This window comes from Sebastes umbrosus, chromosome 19, assembly GCF_015220745.1.
Source record: "Sebastes umbrosus isolate fSebUmb1 chromosome 19, fSebUmb1.pri, whole genome shotgun sequence".
NCBI lineage: Eukaryota > Metazoa > Chordata > Actinopteri > Perciformes > Sebastidae > Sebastes > Sebastes umbrosus.
Genome location: NC_051287.1, coordinates 5,529,749 through 5,544,657, shown reverse-complemented (window position 1 = coordinate 5,544,657; position 14,909 = coordinate 5,529,749). Strand labels below are relative to the sequence as shown.

The 14,909-nt window shown below is 38.0% G+C and overlaps 1 protein-coding gene and 1 long non-coding RNA gene across 3 annotated transcripts; one reads left to right on the top strand and one right to left on the bottom strand.

Moving 5' to 3' along the window:
• Positions 1-5,433: 5,433 nt before the first annotated feature.
• Positions 5,434-14,878, bottom strand: LOC119478625 (excitatory amino acid transporter 1-like). Of its 2 annotated transcripts, XM_037753503.1 has the most exons (10): positions 14,452-14,878; positions 13,483-13,625; positions 13,249-13,386; positions 11,386-11,590; positions 11,256-11,298; positions 9,790-10,070; positions 9,478-9,711; positions 8,250-8,444; positions 7,989-8,123; positions 6,198-6,408 (listed from the first exon to the last, which is right to left on the bottom strand). In XM_037753503.1, the coding sequence occupies exons 2-10, from the start codon at positions 13,619-13,621 to the stop codon at positions 6,198-6,200; spliced, it is 1,581 nt and encodes a 526-aa protein (XP_037609431.1). In that variant the 5' UTR covers positions 13,622-13,625; positions 14,452-14,878. The 2 variants fall into 2 exon arrangements, with proteins under 2 accessions (XP_037609432.1, XP_037609431.1); XM_037753504.1 differs by lacking the exon at positions 14,452-14,878 and having other exon boundaries at positions 5,434-6,408; positions 13,483-13,621.
• LOC119478627 lies at positions 7,251-11,505 on the top strand. The gene is made up of 3 exons (XR_005204466.1): positions 7,251-7,817; positions 7,977-8,045; positions 11,381-11,505. It is a non-coding gene; the product is annotated as an uncharacterized LOC119478627 (long non-coding RNA).
• Positions 14,879-14,909: the final 31 nt, after the last annotated feature.

Below are 14,909 nucleotides of genomic sequence, written 5' to 3'. Positions count from 1 at the left end.
CTTCACCTAGTGGCTGCTTCTTCTTCTTCATGGCTTTTATACCATTCGTTACCCTGTCGCCATCTCCCGGTGTCACACTAATTCACACACAATAGGCCTACCTGAAGAACAAACAAAGCTCTATAGTATCTGTCTCATCCACAATCCATCTTATTTTAGTCCTGTAATAATGTTGCACATGTTGAATTTTGCACATTTTCTACCTCAATTATTTTTCATTGAAGAATAAAACATTGTATCTTGCACACTTTACTAATATATATAGTATCTTGCACACTTTGCTAATATATATAGTATCTTGCACACTTTGCTAATATATATAGTATCTTGCACACTTTACTAATATATATAGTATCTTGCACACTTTGCTAATATATATAGTATCTTGCACACTTTGCTAATATATATAGTATCTTGCACACTTTGCTAATATATATAGTATCTTGCACACTTTGCTAATATATATAGTATCTTGCACACTTTGCTAATATATATAGTATCTTGCACACTTTGCTAATATATATAGTATCTTGCACACTTTACTAATATATATAGTATCTTGCACACTTTGCTAATATATATAGTATCTTGCACACTTTGCTAATATATATAGTATCTTGCACACTTTGCTAATATATATAGTATCTTGCACACTTTGCTAATATATATAGTATCTTGCACACTTTACTAATATATATAGTATCTTGCACACTTTGCTAATATATATAGTATCTTGCACACTTTGCTAATATATATAGTATCTTGCACACTTTGCTAATATATATAGTATCTTGCACACTTTGCTAATATATATAGTATCTTGCACACTTTACTAATATATATAGTATCTTGCACACTTTGCTAATATATATAGTATCTTGCACACTTTACTAATATATATAGTATCTTGCACACTTTACTAATATATATAGTATCTTGCACACTTTGCTAATATATATAGTATCTTGCACACTTTACTAATATATATAGTATCTTGCACACTTTACTAATATATATAGTATCTTGCACACTTTGCTAATATATATAGTATCTTGCACACTTTGCTAATATATATAGTATCTTGCACACTTTGCTAATATATATAGTATCTTGCACACTTTGCTAATATATATAGTATCTTGCACACTTTGCTAATATATATAGTATCTTGCACACTTTACTAATATATATAGTATCTTGCACACTTTACTAATATATATAGTATCTTGCACACTTTGCTAATATATATAGTATCTTGCACACTTTGCTAATATATATAGTATCTTGCACACTTTGCTAATATATATAGTATCTTGCACACTTTACTAATATATATAGTATCTTGCACACTTTACTAATATATATAGTATCTTGCACACTTTACTAATATATATAGTATCTTGCACACTTTGCTAATATATATAGTATCTTGCACACTTTGCTAATATATATAGTATCTTGCACACTTTGCTAATATATATAGTATCTTGCACACTTTGCTAATATATATAGTATCTTGCACACTTTGCTAATATATATAGTATCTTGCACACTTTGCTAATATATATAGTATCTTGCACACTTTGCTAATATATATAGTATCTTGCACACTTTACTAATATATATAGTATCTTGCACACTTTGCTAATATATATAGTATCTTGCACACTTTACTAATATATATAGTATCTTGCACACTTTACTAATATATATAGTATCTTGCACACTTTGCTAATATATATAGTATCTTGCACACTTTACTAATATATATAGTATCTTGCACACTTTGCTAATATATATAGTATCTTGCACACTTTGCTAATATATATAGTATCTTGCACACTTTGCTAATATATATAGTATCTTGCACACTTTGCTAATATATATAGTATCTTGCACACTTTGCTAATATATATAGTATCTTGCACACTTTACTAATATATATAGTATCTTGCACACTTTGCTAATATATATAGTATCTTGCACACTTTACTAATATATATAGTATCTTGCACACTTTACTAATATATATAGTATCTTGCACACTTTGCTAATATATATAGTATCTTGCACACTTTACTAATATATATAGTATCTTGCACACTTTGCTAATATATATAGTATCTTGCACACTTTGCTAATATATATAGTATCTTGCACACTTTGCTAATATATATAGTATCTTGCACACTTTGCTAATATATATAGTATCTTGCACACTTTACTAATATATATAGTATCTTGCACACTTTGCTAATATATATAGTATCTTGCACACTTTGCTAATATATATAGTATCTTGCACACTTTGCTCATATATATAGTATCTTGCACACTTTGCTATTATATATAGTATCTTGCACCCTTTGCTAATATATATAGTATCTTGCACACTTTGCTAATATATATAGTATCTTGCACACTTTGCTAATATATATAGTATCTTGCACACTTTGCTAATATATATAGTATCTTGCACACTTTGCTAATATATATAGTATCTTGCACACTTTGCTAATATATATAGTATCTTGCACACTTTGCTAATATATATAGTATCTTGCACACTTTGCTAATATATATAGTATCTTGCACACTTTGCTAATATATATAGTATCTTGCACACTTTGCTAATATATATAGTATCTTGCACACTTTGCTAATATATATAGTATCTTGCACACTTTGCTAATATATATAGTATCTTGCACACTTTGCTAATATATATAGTATCTTGCACACTTTACTAATATATATAGTATCTTGCACACTTTGCTAATATATATAGTATCTTGCACACTTTACTAATATATATAGTATCTTGCACACTTTGCTAATATATATAGTATCTTGCACACTTTGCTAATATATATAGTGGGTTATTCTATGTTTATAATTTAGATTTTTTTTATGCTAGTTGTAGTAGACGGGTATATTTATAGTGTATTCCAGTATTCCTTATATTTTGTATTATATGGATATATTTCTCTAGTGTTGACATTTACATTTTATGAATTGTTCCTGTGCATTGCTTGGATAACCTGCTGCTGGAACACAATCATTTCCCAATTCTGTCTGTCTGTCTGTCTATCTATCTATCTATCTATCTATCATTAGATGGTAGGCTACTGGGCTATTTTGGTGTCCAGGGAAAATAAATGACAACTGGAGCCCCTCTCTCTTCATATGACTTATCATCTGTCTTTCATATCATATCATGAGATGCAAATCATGATTACGAAAAATATTTTTTTCCCTTTGGTGAATGGGCTTCTTTTATTTTGCAAAAAAATCCTTAAATATTGATTATATTCATGTTAATTTATGTTTTTTGCTGAACTACCGCAGCTTTTTTTTCATTGTTGCAAGCAAGTAAGCAGTCAGTGTCAACTGTCAACAGTAATGACACACAGGATTTAACTGCTGATGTGTTGATGGGGCAGCATGACAATACAGAACATCTCCATCGTCAAGGACAGACATGAAGGTCTTCACTATAAGACATATGATTTAATGCAAAAAAAATGAACGTATCAAAAACACATTATTACTTTGCAGTTAAATAATCAACAATTATTTTATTCCAACAGGAGCAGTAAAGAATGCTTAGAAAAACACAACAGTATAACATGAACTCAGTGGTGGAAAGTAACTAAGTACATTAACTCAAGTACTGTACTTAAGTAAAATTTTGAGGTACTTGTACTTAACTTGAGTATTTCCATGTTCTGATCCTTTCTACTTCTACTCAACTACATCTCATAGGGAAATATTAGACTTTCTACTCCACTACATTTATCTGACAGCTTTAGTTACTTTACAGATTTAGATTATTAATACAAAATATAATCAACAAATAAATGATGCATTATTTTAGATTAAACTACCCAGCAGTATATAAAGTCATTACAATGAGCTCCACCTTTACCAGCTGCAACATTAAAGCAATGAACACATTAATGCATCAATAAGTATAATCCAATAACATACATTATTCTGCATAATGTGTACTTTTAATGTTTGGTACTTTAAGTATGTTCAGATGCTAATATTTTTGCACTTTTACTTAAGAGGGATTTTGAATGCAGGATTTCTACATGGTAGTATTGCTACTTTTACTGAAGTACAAGATCTGAGTACTATGCATGTACTATAGTACAATAATAAACATGTAATCCAATTCTAATGTAATGTATGTCAAGTGCCCTGAGGTGTAGGGATAGTAAACTCCTGCAACACTTCTGCTTCAAAACTCTCTCACCTTACTCAAAAGGCACAACCACAGATATTAATACTACATAAAAGACAGTTAACAGGAACAATACAATTAATTTACCAGTCTCAATTAAATTGTGATGCCTCCATGACCAATTTAAGCAAATGAGACTGAGGACAACTATGTACAAGAAAAGTCAATGTGGTGAGAAAGCCTGCATGTTTTTGACAGCCTATTCGTAGAAGAATTTTGCTCTTCTCTCCTTCTGAGTTGCAAACTTCTCAATGACCTTCTTCTTAAAGTCAGAAATGTCTCTGACGAGTTTCTTCTCCATGGAGAGCATGGCCAGAGCATTAAGGTGATCCTCCGTTGCTAATTTGACATCAGACTCCTTAATGTGCAATTATATTCATTGTGTGCAATATACTCACTGTTGTTTACAGTATGTTTATATAATTCACTTTGTTAAACTTTAGTACATTTTTTTGCATATTTATATCACATTCATGAGCCAGATGCAATGTCATTTTATCCTGCTGTGCATTTAGCCTGTGTATAGTCTGAATAACAATTAAATTAATCTTCAATCTTCAATAACAACTAGGCCTCTTCTAGAAATTGACCTGGTGGATTGTGTTTAATAACTACTTTACCTGCATTATTATCCAAATCTGATTGTCTCTTTTCTTTCCTTTTTAAACATCTAAACAGATATAATTGTGATGTGCTCTATAATAATCATTCATTTGACGTATCGCTGCAACGGGCTGAAGCGTCCAAAACGTCCAAAAAGGCGTCTACGTATATATGTCTATGGACATGACAGCTCCCCAGAAGTGAAGCCAAGACATCTGGATCGCCCCCTGGTGGCTGGCTGCAGTATAGGTCATAAATCCCGCCTCCTCTATGTTAGCGGATGGGACATGGCTATATTCAGTGTTGGTATGGGACTTTTCAGGACAGTAGCTGTTAAAGGAGGGGAGGTCATGGTTAGTAGTATGTGTCTCTAACCTTTGCACTATCGACACAGAGTAATGATCTGTTCAGAGAACTGGATGGATCCCTCTCAGTGTGTGATATGATCATATTTTCACAGAAAGAAAGTGATCAAGACACAACAACTGTCTGAGCAAAATTTAGGAAATAGGGGTTTGTTTTGTTCATTTAATCCACTGAAATGATCTCTGACGTTTTAAATAAAAGGGAGACAGGCAGGAAAGGCTTTTTTCTGTTTATTTCACTGAAGTTATAATAAACAAAAACTAAGACAACTGTTTTCATGAAAAGTTGTTGAATTTCAGTCAAGACTTGAATATCTGTTTCACAGATTCATATTGAAATCAGAGGCTTTAACATGCATTAATCACCCAAACATATTCACTTGTCTCATATCTACAATAAATGAGCAACGTTGGTAAGAAAAAGGTCACACACAGTCAATACATGCATTTGCAATTCTAAGTGTGTGAGAAAGAATCTGTGAGCTTGTACCACTGAAACATAAAAAAAAACTTGTAATAACCACAATATTAACCGGCTAATGTTGGCACAATATCGATACGTGTTTAATTTAAGTTGAGTTATGTCCTGGTGACAAAATGGTAAAAGTCCAATTATATAATTCCGTCACATAATATCTTCAAAAGCAAAACACTGCTTTCTGTTTAAATCCTTCATCCTGCACATATCTAAACCTACTTTCACCTCAACCTCTACATGAGGGTCATATGAAGTTAAAATATTCATTAAAGTAGTAAACAAAACAGTCCTATTTGAAACAAATGACATATACTACGGGATGCCATCGCTGTAAATTTGGATGAAAGAGGAATGTAAGAAATTCACTTCAAGGACATGATAATAAACGAATGTTAACAAATCAAAAAGTGTGAAATAACGACTAAAAAATGGTTGACAACAACATCTGACAATTAGGTCCCTACTCCCCCAGAACAGAACAGGTTAACAGATGTGGGTTGAACTACATGTTTGATTCACTGTGAGCATGTTTGTCATTTTCAAAATCACTATCCTGAGAGATGAGCTTGTAGGGTTTCTTCCTCTCCTTCTCCTCCAGCACTGAGTTTCCCATCTCAACGTCTTTGCTGCGGAGCTCGTGTCGAGACAGGAACTCCACGATGCCGGCTCCGATCGAATCCCCCAAAACATTGGTTGTGGTGCGCAGACGGTCCCTACACCCCAGCATGAACAAAGAGAATAAAACGGCAAATGAGTGGGAAAACATGCTGAGTACAGGGCTAACTCTGCGAGCTATACAGCTATATCTGAGGGTAGTTTGTTTTTTATTTAGTTGTATGCAACTGAAATGAGGTTGTTGTCAGGCTATTATCTAGGCGTTATCTGTCGCTATAAGCCCCATAGATGTTGGTCAGTAGGGGCCTACTACACCCACTAGTATGTTTTATCATCTATTCACATATAAGATCACCGAAAGAAGGTATAAAAGAACACGACAGCGACCTTTAGAGAACGTAGTAATTATGACAGGAGCAGAAGCGGAAGTCAGGCGCTGTAGTTCACCCAGGAGACAAGAGTTTGCATCCCGTGTGAAACCAACAATGTGTACTTGTCTTTGTGTTCGTATATTATTTTAACCCAAAACACATTGTTTTTCCCTCAATTTAACTAAGTGTTTTTTTGCATAAACCTAAAGAAGTTGTAGTTTTGTTGCCTAAACCTAAAGAAGTTGTAGTTTTATTGCCTAAACCTAAAGAAGTTGTAGTTTTGTTGCCTAAACCTAAAGAAGCCTTTTTGTTTGAAATGCAATGTGTCATTCAGTTTTACAACATGTTAGAATGTGTTGCTTTTAAGTTTAACTTTTACAAACATAGTAGGCCCCTACTGACCCATATCTATGGTGCTTATAGTGACTGATAACGCCTATTTAATGGCCTGATAACAGTTGAATCGAGTGACTTTTTTCTATCAGATTCATGACAACTTGTAATGTTGCACAACAAAGAATTTAGAAATTATAAATTCTAATAATAATTCCCTGTGATGTTTTTATAGGTCAGGTTTTTGAGTTGTCCTGTCAGGTGTTGCCTGGGCCACCTGGACACCTGGCGAGCTACCCAAGAATCCTTAAAACAAACCATCTTATTAGTGTTTAGCCCGTTTTTGACCAGGCTAGTCTCGAGGGAAGTTTCTATGGTAACTGAAGGCCAGACTTATTTAAAACAAAGCCTGATTCACTGGAGTAAGTTGATAATCTTGCTTTATATAAAAACACAGCTTTAGAACATACAGGCTTATATTCATTAAACTCTGTGCTTGAGAAAGGCCTGTCTTCATGTGCTTTGACAGACATTCGTATTTGGTCCATCCTAGTTAAAGGAGAGAAGGGCTTTTTTTTTCTTATTACCCCAGTTAGCTGAGTAATTTCTGGGAAGGGTATTCTAATTGAAATGATTAATTTGGGAAACCTAATTATGTTTCTATGTTAAAACTCATTGCAAAAAATATTCAATACAAAAGGGAAGATGTGGAACAAGACTCCAGGGAGAGAGGAGAAGTGTGTCACTAGGTGGTAGTAGAAACAGATCTGCTTTTGACCTTTAAGACGACGGAGATGATTCATGTAGGGATCTAAGTTAAAGTTACCGCATTTCACATGTATGTTGTAATGGATTATTGTTTGGAGAAGTTTGAATTCTGAAATTTAAATTTTGAAATATCATGGTTAGAGTTGAAATAACTGCCTGAAGGCAAACTTGTGCTTCACATGTTCATGATCCAGGAAGCTACTCACAGGAACCAATCAACTGCAATGATGAGAGTGATGTCATCAGTAGGAAGTCCAACAGAGGTCAGTACAATCACCATGGTGACCAGGCCTGCCTGAGGGATGCCGGCGGCTCCGATACTGGCTGCAGTTGCTGTAATACTTGATTGAAGAAAAGCAGACACATACGATGTCTGTTACTGCTGATTTGCATTTTTTTAAATTCTTATTTCTTATTCACAACAGCATAAGCATAATCTATTATTATCCTCTTTTGTTCATTTTTACCTGATGGTGATGATCTGACCAAAGTTCATCTCCATATTGTTGACCTGGGCAATGAAGATGGCTGCCAGTGCCTCGTACAGAGCCGTTCCGTCCATATTGATGGTGGCGCCCACAGGCAGCACGAAACGTGTGATTCGCTTGTCAATTTTGTTGTTCTCCTCCAGACATTTAAAGGTGACAGGGAGCGTGGCCGAACTGAGAGATGAAAGAATGGAAACAGGTTAAAAATCGGTTCAAAGAAACCTGCTCGACCTCCAAAGAGATCCCGACTTCGCCGCCACCCACCGATGCGGTCCCGCCTTTGTCGCCGCCCACCGTATCTGTCCTGCCTTTGCCGACGCCTAACTCAGTTTTGCTCGTCTGCCCTGCCCTCGGTCTGTCCCCCTGAGGTCACCAGCTTCGCCTCTACCCTGTCCCCAGGCCATCCGCCTGAGGTTCTCTGCTCCGCCTCTGCCCTGCTCCCAGGCCATCCGCCTGAGGTTCTCTGCTCAGCCTCTGCCTTGCTCCCAGGCCGTCAACTAGAGTTTTCCTGCCCCGTTCCTGTTCGGCTGCCAGGCTGTGTAGTGTGAACTTAGCTTTACATGTTTGGCTTGCTGTTACGTACACTTGGAGCTTTTTGTTACCTCTTTTGCCTGCTGTTCCTACTAGTTTGTAAGCTTTTTGCACTATTAAAATACCATCACTGAATCTGCACGGTGGTGCAGTGGTTAGCTCTATCTGCGACCCTCAAAACAAGAGGGTCTTTTTGTCTCTATGTGTCAGCCCTGTGATAGTCTGGTAACCTGTCCAGGGTTCGGCCAATGTCAGCTCGGCTCCAGCTCCCCCGGGACCCTGAAGTTTTTGCAATTTGCGGGTTACCTTCTAGATACAACCAAGTAACAGGCATCCATCTGTAATAGGTGCGCTGCTCAATATGCTATCTGATGACGTAGGGACACTCTAGTGAAGCGAACGCACCCGCAACGAGGCAGGGGTCATTTCATTGGTCAACACTACACCTGACATTCTGTAGCTCATTTTGCCAGTTGCCATCATACACAGGTATGGTAGGAAGGATCTTCGCAGACCCAATACAACAGAGCAGTCGTTATTTTCAGTTTGAAGCATACTGACACAAAACAGGTTTTACGTTTGGACACAGACAAGTTCCTCAAATGCTAGACTGTTTTTTTTAAGGGAATAATTGTGATTAATTTGCTGAAGTGTGGTGGTGTTGGACACGACTCACCTGGAGGAGGTCCCCAGGGCTGTTACCAGAGCTTGCAGGAGCCCAGCGATGAAGATAAAGGGGTTTTGCCGAGTGATAACAAAATAAAGAGTGGGAAGAATAAGAACTCCGTGGATCGATAAGCCGATGATAACTGTGATGGTATACATGCCCAGCTGGCCGCCCATCTGCGTCAGATCATCCATCTCCACAATCTTTCCTGCTATCAGGAACAGGATGCCAATGGGAGCATACCTGAGAGGAGAAGAGAAACAGTGAGTTACTGAAGATAAGTGTAACGGTAACATTTGTTCACCAAAAGCAAGGTCTTACCACATGATGATGGCAACCAGGCGCATGATCGCTTCATTGAGGCCGTCGAAGAAATCCCTCAGGAGCTGGCCCTGCTCCTTCATGTTGCCAATTATTAGACCAAAGCACATGGAGAAGACCACCAGCCCGAGGGCGTTGACCCCGTTCACATGACCCGCCACTGGGATCACTTCCTCCCGGGTAATGTCCATCACCTCCTGGGTGCCGTTGGTCGAGTTGAAGAGGGTGTCATTCACCGTCACAGTCACATGGACTATTCGTTTTCCATATTTGGTTTTGAACTAAAGAGAATTAAAGGATCGAGGTTATACCAGTGGAGTCTGATAGAGCTGAAACAGACCCACTAACATTCAGAATCAGGTAATTATACTTTGAGTTAAATTACTGTTTCATGTACTCCTGGCTGGCTCGCCCAAGTTTTCTAGCAGTTTTAATGGCCCCTTGACCTCTTCTCGAGTCTCGTGGCACTATCAGTTTTTTTCCAAACTATTTGCAAGATTTTCAACAATTTTGCTCCAGTTATTCATGGTTCCCAGAGGATGAATCCCTATGGTAAAAGTGGCCCAATGACCTTTGAAATAGCACCAGTCTCAGGTCTGCTATGTTCATAATTGAAAACTTGTTGGATTATGATGGATATGCATGACCTTCAGAGGATTCATCCTTCGTAAATCATTCATTTGTGCCATGAGGCCATGAAGATACTGATATTCATGCTGGGTTGGAACACATTTTTTATTCAGAGGTTAAATCAATATAATCAACCAGTTACTACAGTTAGCTGGGCTGAGGCCTACATGACTCAGGTCAGTCTAGGGCATGGGTCAGCAACCTTTACTATCAAAAGAGCCATTTTAGAAAAAAACAAAAAAAACAAATCTGTCTGAAGCCGCAAAACATTTGAGCATTGTGATGAAGGTAATACAGTTTATAGTCTAAGTAAGTATATAGTATATAAGTCTAATGCAGTAAGGGCCAAAGTGCAAATGTACTACGGAGTGTTAGGGCCACATTGAGGGAAAAAAAATCTGAGATTTCCAGAATAAAGTCATATTATTATGAGAAAAAAAAGTCGTAATATTACGAGAATAAAGTCATAACTTTACGCGAAAAAAAGTCGTAGTATTACGAGAATAAAGTCATAACTTTACGCGAAAAAAAGTCGTAATATTACGAGAATAAAGTTATAACTTTACGAGAATAAAGTCATACATTTACGAAAAAAAAGAAAATAACGTAAAATTACTACTTTATAAACTTCTGACTTTATTCTCATAATACTACGACTTTTTTCTCGAAATCTCAGATTTATTTCCCTCAATGTGGCCCTAATACTCCGTCGTACCGTCGTACCATAGACCTACAACAATGACAGTTATTCATTTCCATTTTTTAAAAATCCACAGGGAGCCACTGGAGAGGGGCTAAAGTACTGCACACTTAGTATTCATATTTGTAAAGCTCACCTGCTGTGTGCAGGCTTGGACCAAGTTTGGGGGAAACATATTTCTGAAATGAGAAATCACACAGTGATTAAGAGATTGGCCAGTTCCGGTTCAAACTTTGTGAATATTATTGTTCTTGTATGCAGGCTACCTGATCAGATCTAAGAAGGCATCAGCAGGACTGATTTGCTCGATCTTCTGCTGCTTTCCAAACTCCTCTTTCGATCCTTTTCCCGGGTGGATGATGAGGACGACTAAGATGCCAATGAAGACTGCGATAAAGGTCGTGGTCATGTAGTAGATCACGGCTCTCATGCCCATCTTTCCTGAGGCTTTGCTGTCCAAAGCTGCCATTCCTGATGGACAGAGGGTGGAAATGCAATCAATATCTGAGTATTAAGACATATAAAATATGCGCTAAATCTTCAACCTAGCCTCATCAGACACAGACACATCTTTGGCTTTTCGTGTGTCATTTTTACGCCATGCAACAAAACTACAGTAACATCTGCAGTTATAGGTTCAGGCAACAAAACCTGTAACGGGTAGTGGTAGGACCCAATTGCAGCACACAGGACACCAGGAACAGTTGGTAATGACTTTTAATGCCAAATTCTGTAGATACACAACAGGGTTAAGTAAAACTGTGCACAGAACAGTTCAACAATCCAGCAATTAATCTCCACACAGTCTCTGGCTACCCGGTTGGTTTGGCGGGCCGAAAGAAGAAGCGGTATGGTTGGCCTTAAAAGTACGTAAACTACTGTATGTACGGAAACAACGTAAGTACAGAAAAAACTTCCAATGACACCCAACTTTTTTGTAACGTTGCACTATAGGGCACTGTGCAGAACTACACAGCAATGTGAAAGTTGAGGAAAGAGCATGCAGGAATGGCGAGATGCTGCGCAAGCAGGATTTTCAGCCTAAAAACTAAAAACCATGTGACAAATGTCACTAACGTTCCACTTTCTCCAGTACAGTGTTTCCTAAGTCTCAGTGGCAGAGGGCACTGCCTTGAAAAATTTGAGGTCCACTGCTGCAAACGATGAGAATCGACCCAGCGCAGTTAGAGGCCCCAAGGATGAAGTACCTTCCGTAATTGCTTTGAAGTCTTCTCTGTAACTGAATCAACGGGAATCTCTTCATCACCAAGCTGGGGGTGAGCTTGGCTTCCTCAGTGATTACTGGGGGTAAACATGACCTCCCCGTGAACCACCTCATTCTTTCCCAGCACCAAGCAAAGCCCAATTTTTTTTATATGTTATTGAACCTATCTGAGACGCTGTTGATCTTTTCACAACTACTGACAAATACAAGTTACCATAGCTCCAGTTTGTGCCTCTCATGTATAACCATGACATTGGAGTTACAGAGGCCTGTACTATGAAGCGAGTTCAACATACCCAGGGTGTCTTCTTGTTATCTGGCTTCACTAACCCTAACAAACGAGATCCAACTAAACAGTCCTACGAGGCTGGTTATCAACTCGGTAAATCAACCCAGGGTTTCTCAATCTTTCTATATCTCTATCTGAATCTTTGTCAGTCCCTTGTTTTGCTTTTTGACTGCCTACCCGCCATTTCATTTCTGATTCAGAGATGCAGTAGATAGATATACTTTATTGATCCCAAAGGAAATTTAGGAAAAAAAACGATGGACAACAGCGGAAAAGTTACGGCAGAAACTCCTGTAGTAACCCGCCATGCCTAGAAAACTACAAAGAGCTTTCCTAGTAGTGGGAATAGGGCAATCGGTTATGGTGGAAACTTTGGCCTCCACTGGGCGCACTTGGCCTTGGCCCAACTGTCTCCCTAGATAGGTGACACATTCACATTTGGCCAAGTTTAATGTAAGTGACGTGTAGTGCCTGATGAAGACATGACGCTAAAGTGACAACTGACCAATCACGTGAACATAGAAGACTACTGAAGAGAATCATAACCCTGAGACAACAGAACAAAGTGAATGTTAACAAGTCCTACATCCATTGTTACATGTGTCGCAGGCCTACCTGTTATTAGACTGGAGACCAGTAAGGGGAGAACAAGCATCTGAAGCATCCTCATCAACAGCTCTCCAGGGAAAGAGAAGTACTTCATCTCTCGATAGGTCATCTTAAATGGGCGGAGTGCGAATCCCAGAGCAATACCTGCAGAGAGAGAGTATGGCAGCAGATTGTTTTCAATGCAATGGAGACACAGACTGAATGAAGACATTTCCATTTAGCTTTCAGAGGAATACGCACCAACGACAACTGCCGCGACTGTAAAGAGCACAAAGGCGTTCTTCTTGAGGAAAGCCTGGACGTCCTCTTTGGAGATCTCCTCCACTTTCCTCTTTGCCTTCATCGTACGTATGTGAATGCCTTCCCTGAATCGCTGCATCTTGCTGTAGCAAACCAAAATATGTCCATTAGTGCAAATCGTTTTTGAAACTTGACCTCTCTGTATAAAATGACCTGTGGTGACCTCTAGGATAATCATAGCCTCATGAAACTTTACAGCCACAAACTAGAGACCTAGAGCATTCAGAGGATGGATGGCTTTCCTAGCTAGATTGACAATAAGGGGGTTTCTGAGGTGTTTACACAACAGAAGTGCTCGCCATCCAAATCGCTGAAAAATGCAATTCTTGCAGAAATCTCAAAATGTGAAAAGTTTTTGAAACCAAATCACAGCATGGCTTTTTCTATGGTGTTCTTCAAGGTCTTGGTGTATTAATGTGGTATTTTGGGGGGATTATCGATAATTTTTTATCTATTCTCAATGGGTAAAAAATTGTTAAATATAGCACCAAATCTGTGTAACAAATGGTATCAACCCAACAATTGCTGCAACAACCTATGAGACATAATAGAGCATGGAGATGACCATCATATACTTCAATCATTATGTTCTAAACCCGTATACACTTACACAATTAACTTTAAATGATTAATTCATTCATTCATGTTTATTACAGATGTATGACTAGAAGAACTTGACACACAGTGCTGAGCAGCATCTCAAATTATCTTCAGGTTCCCAGCGTTCAGATGATGTACACCACTTCTATGTGACATCTACTGTTGACCTGCTATCTCCCCCTAAACACCCACTGTACCCCCCTAAAAAAAGACAAAAACAGGTCTATTGTGGGTCTCAGAGGGTTAAAACAACTAGTACCCCATACATTTTTTAAAGCAGAACAGAAAGAGAGCTTATTTGTGACATACCTCTTTAGACCGGTGTTTGTTCTTCAGTTGTCGGTGCAGAGCGCTTCAGCGTTGTGTGACTGACCTGGCCGGCCTGTGGAGAAGCAGCGCAGCAGGGTACCTTCTGGAGCTTCTGGGAAACTGAGAGAGATGGAGCTGGAACATGAAGCACTTGGAGTGTGTGGGATTAAGAGAGCTCTCATGGACCTATTGTAATTGGAAAACAAGGGAGGGGGGACACCCTGAAGAGAGACGGAGAGAGAGGAGGGGAGGAGGGAGACTGAGAGGACAAATTAGAAAATGGTCCTCCCACAATAACACTGTTAGCCCTGTGACACAGTTTCAGGTGAAGCCCAGATGTATGAAAAACTTTGTTGAGAGTTGTTATCATAAAATTATTCATCCATCTAAAGCTAGATATTCCTCACTCTCCTCTCATCCTCATTTTCCCTTTTCTCCTCCTCCTTTCAATGTGTTGT